The following is a 17,945-nucleotide window of genomic DNA, read 5'->3' as shown; positions in this document are numbered from 1 at the left end:
TCAGGAGTGTGTGCACATGTACATGCATGACCTGAATTATATGCAAGCAGTGTGCAGCTGCTGAATATTCTGAGCTAAATCAGGCTGACTGAGTGAGAGAGGAGAGCCAGACACAGAGCCTGAGGCAAGACTGTCTGCCGGCCAGCTGATACACTGCACAAAGATGGCACTTAAATAAAAAAAATGATCTTTATACATTGTCCAATTCTAGAGGAATCACTGTACTGTTCAAACTTCACTCATTCTTATGGAATCAGCAAGTGTAATCCCTCAAATACGTTCATAGCAAGTATAATTTACTGCATCGCAAAGAAAAAAAATACTACAATAAACAAATGTGTTTAACAGGCACTGCCAAATATTTACACATGCATGGAGTGGATTGTGTACTGCATGTATGCTAATCTGCCTGACCCACTTTATAAACTCTCTCTAGTGTCAGTTCTGATGCAGCATCATGTCTCTTGTTTTACTGTTTGTGACACAAATGTTATGCTGCTATGACAGAGATGTATCCTAGCACCAAGAGACCAACTCTATTTTATGTTATGCGGCAGCTTTTCCATATAGTGTTCTCTGGAATTATTGGCACCCCTCAGAAAATGACTAACCCCCCATAATAATAATATATTTATATCTTAAACGTACAGATGCTGTATAGCTGTAAACACTTTGCATATATATTTAAACATGAAATATAATTTATATTCTTTATACACCCACTGGATACTTTATAGAAACATCAGCAGCATAGTGTATAAAATCATGCACATACAGGGGAAAAGAGCTTCAGTTAATATTCACAACACACATCTGTATTGGAAAAAGTGTCTCAGTGACTTTGACCTTGGTGGAAAAACATCACTTTTTCCGATATCCCTCTGTTTTTGGATGACAGGAGTGGAACCTGATGAGCTCTTATACTGCTATATCTCATCGACATTGAGTATTGCTGTGTTGTGGTTTCTGAGATGCTCACCATGGATATAAAGAGTGCTTGAGTGCCTCACCACAGCGGTTCTGTTGTCTTAAACTGATCTGGACATTTTCCTCTGTCTTCTTTCATAAAAAAGACATTTCCTCCCTCAGTACTGTAGCTCACTGGATGTTTTTTCCCCACACTATAGAGAATGTTACTGATAACTGATGTGCACATTTATATAACTCTCCTGTATCTGTTTGATTGTATGCACTGTATCACTGCTAGATGATGAGTTGATTGGATAATTACATGTTTATCACATGTTTATCTGGTATTTATCAGTATTTATAATATCACCTTCTGAACCGCCAACATCAAAACAACCCCAAAGTGGTAATGACTATGCAGTCCATAGGGGGGCATTTCCTTGTATGTAGAGGGCTGCATTGGGATTGGGCTCCCGCGGGACCCAACGCAAATCTCGCGGGAGCGGGCGGTTTCACCTTTGCCCCGGGCGGGAGTGGGCGGTCAGAAAATTTAGCGGGAGATCCGCGGGACCCAGTGGTGTTTGGCGTGTAGCCTAATAATAAGAATGGAGTCAACACATGATGTCGAGAAGATGATTAGTACTAGCATTAGTATTAATTTATCTTATTTAAATGTAATCATGTTTAATTCTGTTTTTCTGGACATTAGCCTGAACTAATAATTAGTCTGATCATTTGCATACAATCAAAATTTTCACAAGCTCTGAAGAAAAAATCCGCGGGAGTTGGCGGGAGTGGACACAAACATTGCGGGTGCAGGCGGGAGTGGAACACGCAGCTTGCGGGCTCAGGCGGTCCTGGTCAGAAATTCAGCGGGAGCGGGTGGGTGCGGGTTTATAAAAACAGTCCCGTGCAGGGCTCTACTTGTATGCAGTCCCCCTTTTCCTATACATCTCTAGTATTGCCATAAAAAAGTGTAAAAAGTTTGATTTTGGTCTGATTTGGCCATAGCACATAGTACCAGATGTAGTCCCAGTGACAGTTGGTAAAGTGTTACGTTACTGGTTCCTCTTACAAAGAGCTTGTTTTTTGGAATGCTTTCAAAAAGCTTGTTGTTATGTAGGTGGTGTTTAACACTGTTTAAACAACCTCAAAACTTCTCTAGGTTTATTGTGTATAATCTTTCTTTTATCCAGTTTTTCTTTTGCTCATGTTACATGTTAGTATATAGAGTGACAGTAAATGTGTGTGTGTGTGTGTGTGTGTGTGTGTGTGCGCGTGTGTGTGTGTTGATAGAGAAAAGGTCTGAGATTTTGTTTTTTCTATGTCTGTTCCCTGATAAAATAAGAAATTATTTTGACCTACAAAAATGACAAAAAAGGTCTAAAAGAACATGCTAATACAAAGGTTGCATCTAATTTTGAATCACAAAATTAGGTATAACCTTTGCACAAGTTGCCCTCAGAGGGATAAATAGACACACACACTTTTCTTTCCTTTGTAAACATCTTGTATTGCACTTCAAACTTTAACCCACAAACTGGCTGTTGCCTGGAACTGCCGGAAAGGTCCTGGCATATTAAATGAACACAGTTTTCCTTGTTTTCCTCTGGATAGATATATCCCTGTGACTGTGCAGCACTAAAACTATCAGATCAAGGCCAGTGCTTTTGGCCAAACTGGAGGCTTAAATATTTATGTTGACAAAGTTACGATACACCAGCTCTTCCTCCTATATTCATAACCTTATTGACTACAGAATTAGCCTTTCACTGTCAGCATTACATCACATAATGAACTAAAATAGTGTTTATTTCATTTAACCATGTTTTAAGTTTTCATCTGGACCTGTAATGATTTACACTCTCACTTAGTCGGCATTTCAATAGCTTGGGATTTTATTATGATTTTTTTGAATTCTTGTAAACATTTGTCATTGCTTTGAAACGTTTTTTTTTGCCAAAAAAACCCTTCAGCTGTGAATATACATTTTACATTTCATTTCCAATGCTATTGATCATTTGCCCTACAACGAGGATTGAAATCGATCAAATATCCCCTTGTATACAAGTCATGCATGTTTTATGCCTAATTTGTGGTGACAGTGTGGCCAGAACATGCAGGACTATCCTCCTACACAACAGGGTGCACTTGTACTTGATCCAACTATCTGCTTCTTAATCACAGAATCTAAAACAGTAGATTTTCTGCAGAAACAACCAGAAACTTTCCCCTACCTGGCTTACACTGTACCCAATATGATATATGATATGATGAGATGTAATGGCCCGTGCAAATAGACCAAATAAAGCTTACAATTTCCCCTCTTTTGCCTCCCATACTAACCTCCTAGGATATTAGCATTTTTCTGAAGGCAAGCCATCAGCCCTCATCCCCCAGCTCTGGTCTAGAGTACAAGAAAAGAATGGAAAGCCCTCTCCCTGTGGAGATGAAGATGTGGGCCCACACAAGCACACACCTGGAGCTGCGGGAGAAATGAGATGGGACCCAAATGAAACAGATGCTCATTAACTAAGCATTTCGAATCCTCTGTCTCCTTCGCTTTTCATTCATGAGTGCAGGGTCTCTAATCATGGCTTTTCATTACAGAGTTGGAGTGTAAATCAAGAAATGAATTGGCACTATAAGAGTGGACGTATTTTTAAACCACAGGCAAAGTGAGAGAGATGGAAACAAATGAAGCATGATAAGGCCATAGCTCCTCCATTAGAAATGAATTTGAGTGGCAATTGCCAAAAAAACCCTTTGTTAATACACTTTAAATGTCGTTTTTTTTTTTTAAATACACTTTAGTCTTCAGTAATCATTTAGAGGAAATTATGTATATTTCTAATATCTATCTACATCTTATTTTACATTAGCAATGCATCATGAAAGAAAGGAGAGATGGCAAACGCAGAGTTCCCTCTTCTCTCAAACACCACAGCTGTCATCACGGCATATATTTTATACCACCTTCCATCATAATATTTCTCACACTGATGAACAGAATGCAAGTCTGTCTCTTGGAAATCCACATCTGCATTTCAAAAGCAGCCAGCAGTAGTGTTGTCTGCACTGCTTCAAGATACATTAGAGCCCTGATTGGTCTGACACCGAGAGATACACTTTAACGCTTTTGTCCACAACAAAACGCAGTGGAAATATAGCTACGGCTGAAAAATAGCAGCCTTCTACCGAAATGTGTGCTGCCTGAAGCATGAATGAACATGTGTGTTGTGTGTGTGCCTACACTTCACACAAAAGTCAGATCCTTCCTAAAAGCATGAACAGTAGTTATTAAGAACACTGTTTTTTAAGACATTATGATCAAAACTAATTACTCTGTCCAAGAGGCACAACTGACCTTTGGGGATCAGAGGAGAAAAAAAACCAAAAGGAACCATTTGTGGAAGTTAAGATGATACTCACTGCCAGATAGAGTGCGGCGTAAATGCTGAGTGCCGCCTCTTTGGAGGGAAAGGTTTTGCGGGCATGCAGGATGTCCTCCACGTTGCCGGTGCAGGCCTCCTGGTGGCTGATGTAGCGTAAGGCCTGCTGGCAGCCCAGTGCAGTGTAGTTGGGTTTACACACAGTCAGGAAGTGAGGGGCCAGGTTTCCTGTCACTACCTGACCCGCGTTCACAAAGATGTCGGTCGCGAAGAGGCCAAACATGTATACACCTGCAGGGAAAACAGGGGAAAACAGAACAAATGTGATGGATTATTGTATTATTGAATGTAAAGTATAGCATAAATCATTTATATTGTAAGGTGCTGTAACCTCAGCTTTATGAAATCTGAAATATATATTGCCAAATCTATGATGTTTATTCATTCATTTTGTACCGCTTATCCGAACTACCTCGTGTCATCGGGCATCAAGGCAGGATACATCCTGGACGGAGTGCCAACCCATCGCAGGGCACACACACACACACACACACTCTCATCCACTCACACTCTCACACACTACGGACAATTTTCCAGAGATGCCAATCAACCTACCATGCATGTCTTTGGACAGGAGGAGGAAACCGGAGTACCCGGAGGAAACCCCCGAGGCACGGGGAAACATGTGAACTCCACACACAAGGCGGAGACGGGAATCGAACCCCCAACCCTGGAGGTGTGAGGCAAACGTACTAACCACTAAGCCACTGTGCCCCCCTTCTATGATGTTTATATAGATTTTAAACCTTGTAAATTACTAAAACCAAATAAAGATGGATATAAAGATAACTGCAGTTTTATTATAATAGCAGCAATATTTAATATTTCCATATTTTATATATTGCATGATATATTAAATGCCTCTTAGTTTCATTGAACGGACACATCAAAAGCAGTATTCTTTCTTTTAGGAGGTAACCAGACTTGAAAATGCTAGACCTTTATTGTGATTGAGATTTGTACAGTATGTGCAACACTGTATATTTCTGTACAAGAAACACTGGAAACACTTGGAATTACTGTGACATCACCTCTTTTAAATGTATTTATAAGAGCGAAAAGAGCTCAGAGAAAGTTATGATTGTAAAACAAAGAGCACAAAGCTGGACAGAGGTGCCATACAGACTTCATGCCTGTCATCGGCTTTTGTCTCTGCATCCTAACAAAACTTTTTCCTGACGTGAAAAGCATTCTGAAAAGAATTCCGCTGTCAGACCATTAACTAAATGAAGCCTTTATCTTCGTCACTGGAGGATGCCTTGTTTCTTTCTTCTGTTCTGAAATGCCACATACTTGTTGCCAGGTCTCCACTTCTCTACATCAAACGTACTCAAAAAGCCAAAATCACACAGCCAGTATTATATCAAAGATATTATTCTATCCTCCAGATGTAACGTCTCCTTTCAAGAGCACAAACAGAATGTATGTATACGACGTTATTAAACCCCTAATTAACACACTACTGAACAGAATTACCCCAAAGAAATAATAAAGCCATACTAGTTTAAAAATAATAATAATAATAATAAAATAACACAGCATATAACCCAAAGGCCAATTTGCATAACTTTGGAAAAAATAAAAAAGCCAAAAGTAAAATAAAAAAAATATATTGTAAAATCCATCCAATCAGCAAATGCAGTTAATAATAACCACAGCACTGGGCAAAATTAAATATTCACACTTCAAATATATATTTTAGTTTGCCTCATTATTTCTCCCAGTAAAACCAATTGTATATAAAATGTCAAAGAATATGAGAACAATTCAGAATTTAAAGAATAACACATATAAGGTCAGAATTAATATATCACCTAAATCACTTCAAATGTACAGTTTTTCTTCCAATCCACATGTAAACCAAGCTGTGTGTAATGTGATTCCAGCTTCAGAGTGGCTTGCAATACTGTCATTAGCTGGACGGTTGAAGATAAGAAAAATAAATTAAATTATCTTTTTTTTTTAGAATTCAGCTGTCCAGTTTGGGTGAGTCTGTGTTCTTGATAGCCTCAGATTCCTGTTATTGGCTAACTGAAGAGAAACCGTTTGAGGTGCTATGCATTCTGAGATGCTCTTCTGCTTACCACGGTTGTAAAGAGTGATTATCTGAGTTTGTTCATTCTCCCCTGACGTCTCTGACCAAAAAAGATGTTTCAGCCTCAAGATCTTCCACAATCATGATGTGATTTCTCTGTGTAAACTCTGAGACTGTTGTGTGTGAACGATCAGCAGTTTCTGAAATACTCGAATCAAACCATCTGGCACCAACAACCTTGCCATGATAAAAGTCACAAAGATCACACTTTTCCCACATTCTGATATTTGATCTGAACATTAACCGAATCTCTTGACATACATCTGCATTATTTTATACACCGTGCTGCTGTAACATGACTGGCTGACTAGATAACTCTATAGATGAGCAGGTCTTTATGTGATCCTAATAAAGTGACTGGTGTACGTATATGAATTCCTATTCAGATTTCTGAAAAAGCTGCCTGTAGGTGAAGTCCATCACAGGGCACCTCTCGGACCCACTCGGACACCAAGGGGCCATTTAGCCTATTTGCAATGCTCCAGACAGACAGTAACTCAAGCTGAGGAGGAAACTTTGGACCCTGGCACTGTGATGCAGTAACTCTGTCCACTCTGCTACAGTAGCACACTTATTAAAATATACTTTTGCTGACCAGCCAAATGCAACAACTGGGAAGTTAAAACTTTGTAGTCAGCATCACATTGATCTTTTGGCTATAACGTAAGCAGCACTGTTAAAAGCTGGGCAGTCTTGATAGCTTTGATGCTGACTGGGCTTCACTGCAGCACTGAGTGCAAACTGCACATCAAAGATGCAGGTGCTAAACACAAATAACTAAGAAAGAGCCATAAGCCGAATATTTATACACATTCTCACTCTGTCAAATAGATTTAAAATAAAGCATTGAAGATTTGATTGAAATGTAGAATTTCAGCTTTAATTCAAGGGTTTAAACAAAAATACATATCACTTTGGGATGCATCAAAGGTTTTGCTAGGGGAAGAGGATTTTAATTGACTCTATTTCAGATTTTTTGCATATGCATGTGTGTGCCTCTGAGAAAAAAGTCCCTGTCATCTGTCTCCAACAGATTACAGAATAATTAGATTATAATTAGAGAATAAATCATTTTGTACATGAATAACATTTCCGAAATTAACTATAGGAGACTATAGGCGGAAAGGACAATTTCGATCACAACGATCAAAATTTTTCATATTTTTGGATAAACTACATCTTGAACATAGTCTTCTCTTAAACTGTTGCAAATTATCAAAACGCAACAAAAAGGGTTTATGATTCCGGTTTTGTCTGCTTAAGGCTACCACAGTATCTGAAACTCCGTCTTTCGGCTTTAAAGAATGCTTAAGCTCCACCCATTTGGCAAAATCACATGTCAGTATCTCCCTGAAAAGCTTATTCCCTAATTCTAATAAAAGATTGTGTGTCATTATGATACAAGCTACTTTCCTTCATAAGACTATTAAATGCACTTTTGTCAAAAAAGTGGAAATGCAAATAATACCGTTGTATATTAACATTCTTTTTTTTTTTATAAATCATGTTCATTCATGTGCATCATGCATTGTTATATATGATAACATTTTATGTATAAAAAAAATGTACATTCAGTGTTATCATATATAACAATGCATGATATTTTCTCAATAAGTATAAACTCAGTGACATTCCAACAACATTTTCTGCAAGTCTTTCTCTTGAATTGTCTTCACAATACTCAACAATGAGCAAAGACGTTGCTATTGTTTATTATGTAAAGGATGTTTTTGGTTTAATCAAGTGTGGTAATTTATGCCTATTTTATGGAAACCCTCATATGCATAACATGTCCGAAACAAAAAAAAAAAACCTTGTGGACCGACTGTGATTTAATTTTTTCTAGTCACATGTAGTCATATGCCTTAATTTAAAAAAAAACAACAACAACACTAAAGAATATAAAAATGAATGTTTTTATATTAACTATGTGCAGGGCTTCTTAAGTCTTCCCTGTAGTATAGGGTTTGAGGAATAAGAAAGAGTCTGAATAATGCATTGGCTCACAAACTTTCTTTGAAGCATTTGTCAAATGCTCATTCTTTCCTTCGTTCTCTTTTTTCTCTCCTGAATAAAAACTTACAAGGAACCTCTCCCTGTCAGACTTGACAGGAGAACGGAGGAGGACAAACAGTGAAGGTACAGGCAGAGTTGGCTATGAACATGTCATGACCTAGAGCCATTTTCTAAATTTAATTTCTTCTTGAAAACAGGAGCGTTCGAGTCATTATGCAAATATGATGTGTGACTTTAGGTCATACATCATCTAGAAAGAGCTGAAATTGCCACTGCCACAATTCACCATAGATTTACCACCTGAACCAAGGTATAATTAAATCCAAATATATCAACACATAAAATATTAAAGTGCAAAGTATAAAAGAAAAAAAACCTTCTCTATAGAGGAACAGTAGACAAATAGTTAGCGTGTGCCGTTGATAACATCTTGCTGAAAGCAAGCAGGCATTAAACTGAGGAATCTAACAGGATACTCTGTATACTCTAAAGCAGGCTTAGACAAACTCACTTTATCAGATGCAAGTCAGATAAAGCCTTCAGACCCTCTTATCTACTGTCAGATATTATAAAGCATGCAATGGTGTAAAAAAGTGTTGGCCCCTTTCCTGATTTTTTATTTTTTTGCATGTGTGTCACACTTTAATGTTTTGGATCATCAAACAAATTTAAATATTAGTCAAAGATAACACGAGTAAACACAGCGTTCAGTTTTTAAATGAATGTTGTGATTATTAAGGGAAAATAAAATCCAAAACTACATGGCCCTGTGTGAAAAAGTACTTGCCCGATAACTTGCAATGTGGAATTTTGGTCCACTCATCTTTGCAGAATTGTTGTAATTCAGCCACATTGGCGGGTTTTCGAGCATGAACCGTCTTTTTAAGGTCATACCACAGCATCTCAATAGAATTCAGGTCAGGACTTTGACTAGGCCACTACAAAGTCTTCATTTTGTTTTTCTTCAGCCATTCAGAGGTAGACTGGTATGTTTTGGATCCTTGCCCTGCTGCAGAACCCAAGTTTGCTTCACCTTGAGGTCACAAACAGATGGCCGCACATTGTCCTTCAGGATTTTTTAGTAGACAGCAGAATTCATGGTTCCATTTATCACAGCCAGTCTTTCAGGTCCTGAAGCAGTAAAACAGCCCCAGACCATCACACTACCTCCACCATATTTTACTGTTGGTATCATCTTTTTCTGAAATGCAGTGTTACTTTTACACCAGATGTAATGGGACACACACCTTCCAAAATGCTCAACTTTTGTCTTATCAGTCCAGAGAGTATTTCCCCAAAAGTCTTGGGATTAATCAAGATTTTCATCTTGAAACTCTGCCATGTAGGCCATTTTTGCCCAGTCTCTTTCTTATGTTGGAGTCATGAATACTGACATTCCAACATTTCTTGATTGCGAACAGGTGTGGCAGTAATCAGGCTTGGGTGTGGCCAGAGAAATTGAACTCATGTGTGATAAACCACAGTTAAGTCACATTTTAACAGGGGGGCAAACACTTTTTCACACAGAGCCATGTGGGTTTGGATTTTTTTCCCTTTAATAATAAAAACCTTCATTGAAAAACTGCATGTTGTGTTTAATTGGGTTATCTTTGACTAATATTTAAATGCGTTTGATGATCTGAAACATTAAAGTGTGAAAAACATGCAAAAGAAAAAGAAAAATCAGGAAGGGGCCAAGACTTATTCACACCACTGTAGATGCCACCACAGAATGCACACCCTGTACAGGTTGGACTTAAGAGTTTAACAGTGCAGGTGGCTTGTTTTCAGAATTCAGCTTTGATCATTTAGTGAGAATTTACAGCCAAAATGACACATTCCTATTCAGCGCTGAGACCTAACTCCAAACTTAATTTTATTCAGAAGTTATGTTAGAGTGGCACAGACATGGCAGAGTTTTACTAAAAGAGAGACAAGTCTCACATCTGTCCTGTTTTTCCTTGAGTATGAGCCTTGAACATTTTTCAGCTGAAACAAGGAGTAGTATCAAGTACACTGCTACTGTTGGAAATGTAACCACTGTTTCACTGAAATTCGTTGAAATCGAGTTTTGGTAGAAATACACTTAAAAGAACTATGGAATGCCATTCACCGCCAACATTACATATTAGTGATGCACGGATCGCAGTTATATCCGTGGGGGCTGCTGATAACCTGTGGGTCGGGTGGGTCGAGTAATAAAAAATTTAATTTTGATTCATTTCGGGTGGGTCGCAGGTGGATGAGATAGGCACAAGTCATTAATGATGCAAATATGAGTACATACTCTAAATACCATATGAAAATTTGCTTTCGTTCTGGCAGAAACAAGATCGATTCCTACGGCTGCAGCGGCTTGTTGGACAATCTTGTGCATTCCTGCACAAAGCGGTGCGAGCGAACACTCTTTTAATGCAGCAGACCGTTTTAGAGACACAGCTTAATCGTCTCAATGCAGGTGTTCCAGATGTTGATGCTATTCTGTTTTTCACAAATAAAATAAGGCTACTAATATAGTTTCGGTTTTTGCATTTTTGTTGTCGGGCTATAAAAATATTGTGTGTTCTGTGTCCTATAAGCAACGAGTGGGATTTTTTTTTTAATTGTTACTTTATGTATTTTGGAAATTTGCAGTACAACTTTCGTAATTATATTTTGAAAAAATGGGGCTAATAGCCGATATCCAGTCATTGCTCAGACTGAGCAAATTTTATTTGTGTTCGTTTATTTGCATTCCCCAACTGTATGCTATTAATAAAATGTAGCTTAATCTGGCTAAATAAAGAACATATTGTTTCATGAACAAATAAACAAACAAACAAACAAATAAATAAATAAATGTTCATTTAAAAGCAGCATCCGTCCAGCATATTATGTTACTATGTTATATTATTGGGTGCAGATAAAAGCATGGTGTGGTGGGTGGCGGGCGGATGATTCGGGTGAGGTTTGATCTGATCCGCACATCTCTATTACATTCTTAAATATGACAGTGTTAGTTAAATAATATCATCTTTTTAAATTCAACAGAACTTCTTTTGCACACCAAAGGATATAGAAAACTAAAGTATATAACAGAAAAATTGGGAACAATTGAGAAACATGTTCATGTTCACAAATAATATTAATTTATTGTTTAATATTTCAAACAACTCAAAATAGCTGATTATAAGTATTCAATCATTCATTCATTCATTCATTCATTCAGTTATTTCCTACCACTTATCCGATGATTATAAGTATAATAAATGTTTTCAAAAAGATTTAAATGTAAAGATGTAAATTCATAACATTGCATCACATGAAGTTTTGCCCATAAGTAACTAATCAAAAAATAAGTCAATTAAAATAATGGATCAAGTGCTATATTATGAGCTGGAAGCCATATTATTAAATGAAACTTACAAATAATGTAATGATTCAAACTAGGACAATTCATGTAGCATTTATACTGGCAACATATTTACTGTAAGTCTTATTAGACTTATTTTTTTTAACGCTGACCAATCAGCATTAGTCATTTAGTTTTCACTTTGAAATTTTATCTTACGTTTATGTTACATCGTATTGCATGTTACAGCAAAGAAAAAAAACACAATTTCCTTCTTCAGACTGCATTTTCTATCCCTGTTTTATTTTGGCTTCCAGGCAAATACTTGTGTTTAAAGGCAGTGGTCTGAATTCTTTTGGGAAAAACTGCATCTCTGAATCCAACACAGCTCTGGCAAACCAAGACATGCAAATGATTTGCATATTTTAAATGATCAGAAAATTAACAAAAGTATTTGTGTATCATACTCTGAATATCTGCAGATTTTATAAGATTAATACTGATGCAACATTTGCTGACTTAAGCCACCAACTCTGAATTACGACTCTGTAATTCAGATCATTAAGATTTCTTTAAATGCTTCTATGAACAAAATCCAAATTATTTCACAAGCAATCCAGTGGTAGCTGTGAAGTTATTTGGAAAGTAAGATGGATGAGTGCAGATGGTGGCCTGTTTGTGTAATGAAACATTTTAAAGCAGGACAAGTCCTTCATTTCACTACTTTAATCCTTTTCATGTAAACATGAATAATAAGATAAAAGCATGAAAGAGAGTTATATGTGTCCTGTACGTTCTCTGGTTAACTCACATACCCAAAAAGCGACAAGTCCTGCGCACCAGTGGGTTGAGGTAACAGCAGTCCCCAGTTGCAATGGTCTTCTTTCGACTATCCAGATCTTTTGATGTATATTGCATCAGGAACAGCACAGCTTCTGTCACTGTTATCTGAAACAGCATGACATCACAGAGAGAGAGGACAAAAAACAAGGGAGTGGGAGATTAAAAAAAAGGAAGATTAACAACACATTCATTGCTAATGACTATAAAATGAAGCTAAAGTTTCACAGTCTAAAGTCGGCATACGCAGCTCCTGTGTCACAGCATCATAATTCATCAGGAAGTAAAGCCCAGCCACCTAAACAAGCTCCATCTGCAAGCCACCTGCTGAATACAGCGATCATATTGAGAGAGATGATCTCATCTTATGTAGTCAGTTTACATCACTGAGAAATTAGGAGAAAACACAAATATGTCCACTCCTGACAGATGAGAGGCCAGTGTTTATTTTGCTCATGCAGTCAGTTGTCTGGAGGGCTTCCAGAGCACATGCAGCTGGGGTGTACAATGTTAAATACAGTGGTCACCAGTGTGTGAAATGCTATAATTCACTAAAAGTGTTTGCAGTTGCTAGTGGAAACCAGGAATGAATAAAAGAACAGAATACAGTTTCAAACAGACCATGTCCCCTTTAAAGTGGAACTGTGTTTGCAGTCACGTATAGAAACATCCACTACTGGACTTCTGCAAATTATACAAATGCCATCATGCCATTGCCCATAAAAGTATTTGTACAACATAAAATGTTATTGTTTGCTTAACTCAATTTGTTTTGTATCATTAGTAAAATGCCACTGAAGTCTAATGGGCATCTAAAGCATACTTTCCCCAGAATGAGACATAAAGTTGAAATATGGTATAAGCTTGAAGGTGCCATTATTGATCACAGGTACGTGATGTCATCTACGCCCCAACTAGAATCAATATCATTGGACTTGTCCTAAGAGAAGCAATCCATGGTCTAATGAACCAAAGCTCTGCATAATAAATTCAGTCATTCATCTTGAATAACAGCTTTATCATGGTCAAGATATCATAGGAATAATAGGCACAAGGCAGGAATGCACTCATCACACAAACATCAGAGTAGCCACTATGTCTCCTGACCTGGTTTTGGGAGGAAACCAAAGAACCATAAGGAAACTGAAACAAACAAGCCATTTGAAACTCAGGATCGAACCAGGGGCCCTGAAGCGTTGAAGCAGCAATGCTACGCACCACCACATTCACATCAAATTTGACAAATCTGACATTTATTAATTCTAATCAACTATGAATCATTTAGGAATGGTGACTTTAGGCTTATACAGCTGATAAAATACATTTATACAAAAAAATATATGATTACAGGACCATGAAAAGAAATGTCACTGCTTGTTAACATCTCAGTCTTACAGGCCACAAAGAAAAGCAATGCTCATGGCACACTGGACCTCACAGGAGCAGTTCTGTTGGTTTCCAGCACCATCAGAGTGATTTATAAGATCATGTGTCTCTGATATATACTGCTCACCTCCAATAAGCTCTAAAAGACTTAAGGTGCAAGTCAGAAACTGCAGGTGTTCCAGATGTTGATGCTATTCTGTTTTTCACAAATAAAATAAGGCTATTAATATAGTTTCGGTTTTTGCATTTTTTTTGTCGGGCTATAAATACATTGTGTGTTCTGTAGCCTATAAGCAACGAGTGGGAATTTTTTTTTAATTGTTACTGGAAATTTGCAGTACAACTTTCGGAATTATATTTTGAAAAACGGGGCTAAATTTTATTTGTGTTCGTTTATTTGTGCTGACAGCAGTGTCTTTAATACCGTGACCAGTACTAAAATGCAGGACCTTTAACTGACCGTAAGAACCTACAGTTCCAGGAAACCACGTTCATGCAGGATGAGAAGTAAGCAGCAAACAGTATTTGTAGGCTGCTTATTATAAGCAATAGTACCAGACATCATCCATAGTGTCTCATCAAAATGCCTCATATATCCTATTTTATTGAGCAAAATACACTTCTTCATTTTCTGCTATTTTTGACAGGGTGAAGAGTTCAGCTACAGCAGACAGTCCACAGGGATGAGCATACCTCCAGTATAATTCCTCTTTCATCACAGAGCTGAACCCACTGAGCCCTTTCTTCAAACATTATAACCAACCAAGCCATTGCTCTGCACTGAAGAGCACAGAATAATGGGTGTGACACCTACTTTCAGCAACCAGCACTGTAAGCCTAGGTTAACAAGGATTTTTTTTCCCCCTGGCAGAAAAATGTTATTCTGGGTGTGAAGCAACAACCATGATTAGGTTCTCCTTCTTTATCTTCCTCAATGTCTGTGTGAACGAATGAAGCCTTGCTCAGATTTCCCAGAAGTATACAGGAATACACACCACCAAAGGAATTTAGAAAAAACATAGACAATGGACCTAAATTTTAATCTATTGATTTTAGTCTATTGATTAATATTTGATGAAATCTGCACACATTCGTGCATGTTGTCTAGGAAATTAACAATAACATGTTTGTTTCAAATGGATACTTAAAGGTCTTTATGACAGATAGTACATCAATAGGCAAGGTAGACTCCCTGCATTATTATAAAAGACTCCTTACGTTTTCTATTTTAATTGGCTTTCGGTTAAATAATACAGAGGCTGCTCACACAATATGAATGCAGAGATAGTGGCAAAGAAAACAGAACCAGAGTCAAAATTTAGAAAATGTTTTGTCTCATCTGTAGTAAGTATCCAGAAACTGCTTACAAAATGGTGCTGTGTGTCAGATACAACCAATTATAATACTGAAAGGATTAAAAAGAACAAAGAAGAACAGACTACTGTTAGATTTTCCGTGAATTTGAATGCTAAGTGCTTCGCCAACGTACTAGAATGCTTTTCCTACTGTACGTAAAGTTGGACCAAGTTCAGGGGAAAAGTGTTTATTGAAGATGTTCATGTAGCATAGCAGTCTTCTGGAACTTAACCCAAAGGTACTGTCTTTGTGACCAGACTTTATACCTGGTAACAAATGGCCTTCAAACAAGAGAAAGATACAGTTAGGACCTCCTACTAGAGAACAATGGACAGGAGAGAAGGGCCATCCTGTGTATTGATCAGGTGATTGCTTTACAGACAGGCCATTGTGTTAAGTACAGGTAGGAACAATGTAATCGGCCATTTGTTTCCCCCTTTACAGTTATATGTAAATTACAGGTGGGGCACCGGAACAGCAGACGTTGATTACATACACAAAATTCTTCAATCCCTGATTTGATCATTTTTGATCACACAAATAAAATAAAGAAAAAGAAAATGTATATAAAACCATCTGCATGTAAATATTTTTGTTGTCCACGGCATTAATTTTGGCACCCAAATCAATGTTGAATAATAAAATTGCTTGCATGAGGAGTAATGCCTTTCTTTTGTCTTGGAATATGGTCCAGTGGTTGTGTTGATTTTGCAGATGAGTGTTTTCTGATCCTTCCAGCAGTTGTTAACTTGATGATGCAGAATAGCGTAGGTCCTCTGGAGCACTAAAAAACACACAAGAAAGAAAGGGAAAGGTATCTTGCCGTAGAGCTAAGATTTAAGCATTTATGTCCTTTTACCGTTATTACCGTCCCTTTTTATTTTGGCAGGACTCTACAGTGTTTATCATTGATGGCGTAATCTTCATCCTTAGGCAACAAGCTAAAGCCTAAAAACTTTAGTCCTGTCATATCTGGACTCTGACAAACACTACTGCCGCCTATCCCTCGTCTCTAGGTCGATCTGCAATGGCTTACATGAATCCACTTGTCCTTTCCATATACTTTAACTACTGCATTAATGACCAAAATAACTTGAACTGGACCTTCCCACCTGGCTTCCAATGGCAATCGCTGAGGTTTATGAACCCATTGTCCAAAGACTATACTGTGTCCCCCCCTCTGGAGGTGGCTCCCATGCATCACGAACTTGCTTCTCCACACTCTGTACTGCAAGGCTGAGTCTTTCACAGTATTGGACAAGGCTGTAAGACGTCAAGTGCACATCAGCTTTTCTTAAACCAATGGTACCAGGTAGGGACATGGGACGACCTGTGATGATCTCAAAAGGGCTTAGTCCAGTTTCCTTGTTTTGGGCCTCAAGCCAGAACATTCCTTTCTGGTGAAGTTTTGATAAGCGTTCTTTTAAGATCCTGTTTGTCCTCTCTGTTTGTCCTGACGCTTGTGGTCATGGAATTATGTCCTTCACCAGTATTTTGGCAGTGTGTGTTGCTGTGCCATGTTTTGTTGGGAATGCATTCACTTCAATGGGCTCTGTGAATTCTTGAGTGACCAGCCCCTCTGGCTCTGCTGGCTGCTCCTCACACTCTGCTGGCTCTAAGGAGCAGGTTGCTGCTGCGGCGGTGGCAGCTGCTGCTGCTGTTCCTCCTCAATTTCAGTTCATCTGTTTTTTACAATGACAGGAGCAAACCAAGCATTTAAATTGTCCTTTGTGACATGAGCAAATGTGAATGATTCTTGCTCACTGTCATCATGGCTCCCTGTAGAATAATTGTCACTTTCAGGTAATGGTGTTGTTGATGCTCTACTTTTCTGAGCTCTTTGAATGGATAGAGTGATCCTTGTTGATTCTTGCTGCTAGGCGTTATAGGCCGTGTACAGTCTGCCTTTCAGAACAGTTGTTTGATCCCTGTTGTTTAGATAGCAAAATCATCAACCTGTTGTTCTCATCCTTTCTTTATCCTTTTTTTCACTTTGTAGTTGTTCAGCTAAAGTGCTATCCTTTGCTTTTTCTGCATTAAGCTCACGTTGTAGTTTGTCCGACTCGCACTTGTGCAGGTGTTGTCAAATATTTTTGCACACAATAACAGACCATCCATTTCCCCTTAGGTTTGCCGTAAAATGCTGCGTCTTCCCGTAAGCCATTTTCATGTCAGCCAAGTTGTTCCATTCTCTGACTGCTTAATTCTGTACTTCTGGCAAATGTCATGATAGCACTTTCTTATTTCCAGCCTTTTGTCCAGGTATTCATTCAGGTTTTCCATCATCTGGTCAATTGTTACATTAGGAGGCTTAGTTCCATGTCTCTGTGTTGTTGGTTTCAGTGCAAGGCTATCACCCTTGGTATGTGCCTTTTCAAATGCAAATTGTTTTCTGTGGAATCCTTGCTCAGATTTACTTTAGATATATACTTAAAAACTTTCCATATCTTTCAATGGAAGGCAAATTAACATACAGTTTCTTAATTTTGGCTCTAGCCCCCCGTTTTTCTAACCACGTTTCAATTTTTATTTCTTCACCAAATATTGCTACCGATTAAGC

General features: G+C 38.0%; 1 protein-coding gene across 4 annotated transcripts in view; it reads right to left on the bottom strand.

The window, feature by feature from the left end:
- plppr5b (phospholipid phosphatase related 5b) overlaps positions 1 to 17,945 on the bottom strand; it is a 50,821-nt gene that overhangs the window by 11,007 nt on the left and 21,869 nt on the right. For all 4 annotated transcript variants that reach the window (XM_027148737.2, XM_027148740.2, XM_027148741.2 and 1 more), the window contains 2 exons: positions 12,619 to 12,751; positions 4,342 to 4,592 (listed from right to left, as the gene is read on the bottom strand). In XM_027148737.2, the coding sequence (XP_027004538.2) occupies positions 4,342 to 4,592; positions 12,619 to 12,751 (384 nt within the window). The remainder of the gene's footprint in view (positions 1 to 4,341; positions 4,593 to 12,618; positions 12,752 to 17,945) is intronic.

Source organism: Tachysurus fulvidraco, chromosome 3 (genome assembly GCF_022655615.1).
Source record: "Tachysurus fulvidraco isolate hzauxx_2018 chromosome 3, HZAU_PFXX_2.0, whole genome shotgun sequence".
NCBI lineage: Eukaryota > Metazoa > Chordata > Actinopteri > Siluriformes > Bagridae > Tachysurus > Tachysurus fulvidraco.
This window is presented reverse-complemented; position numbering and strand designations above follow the sequence as displayed.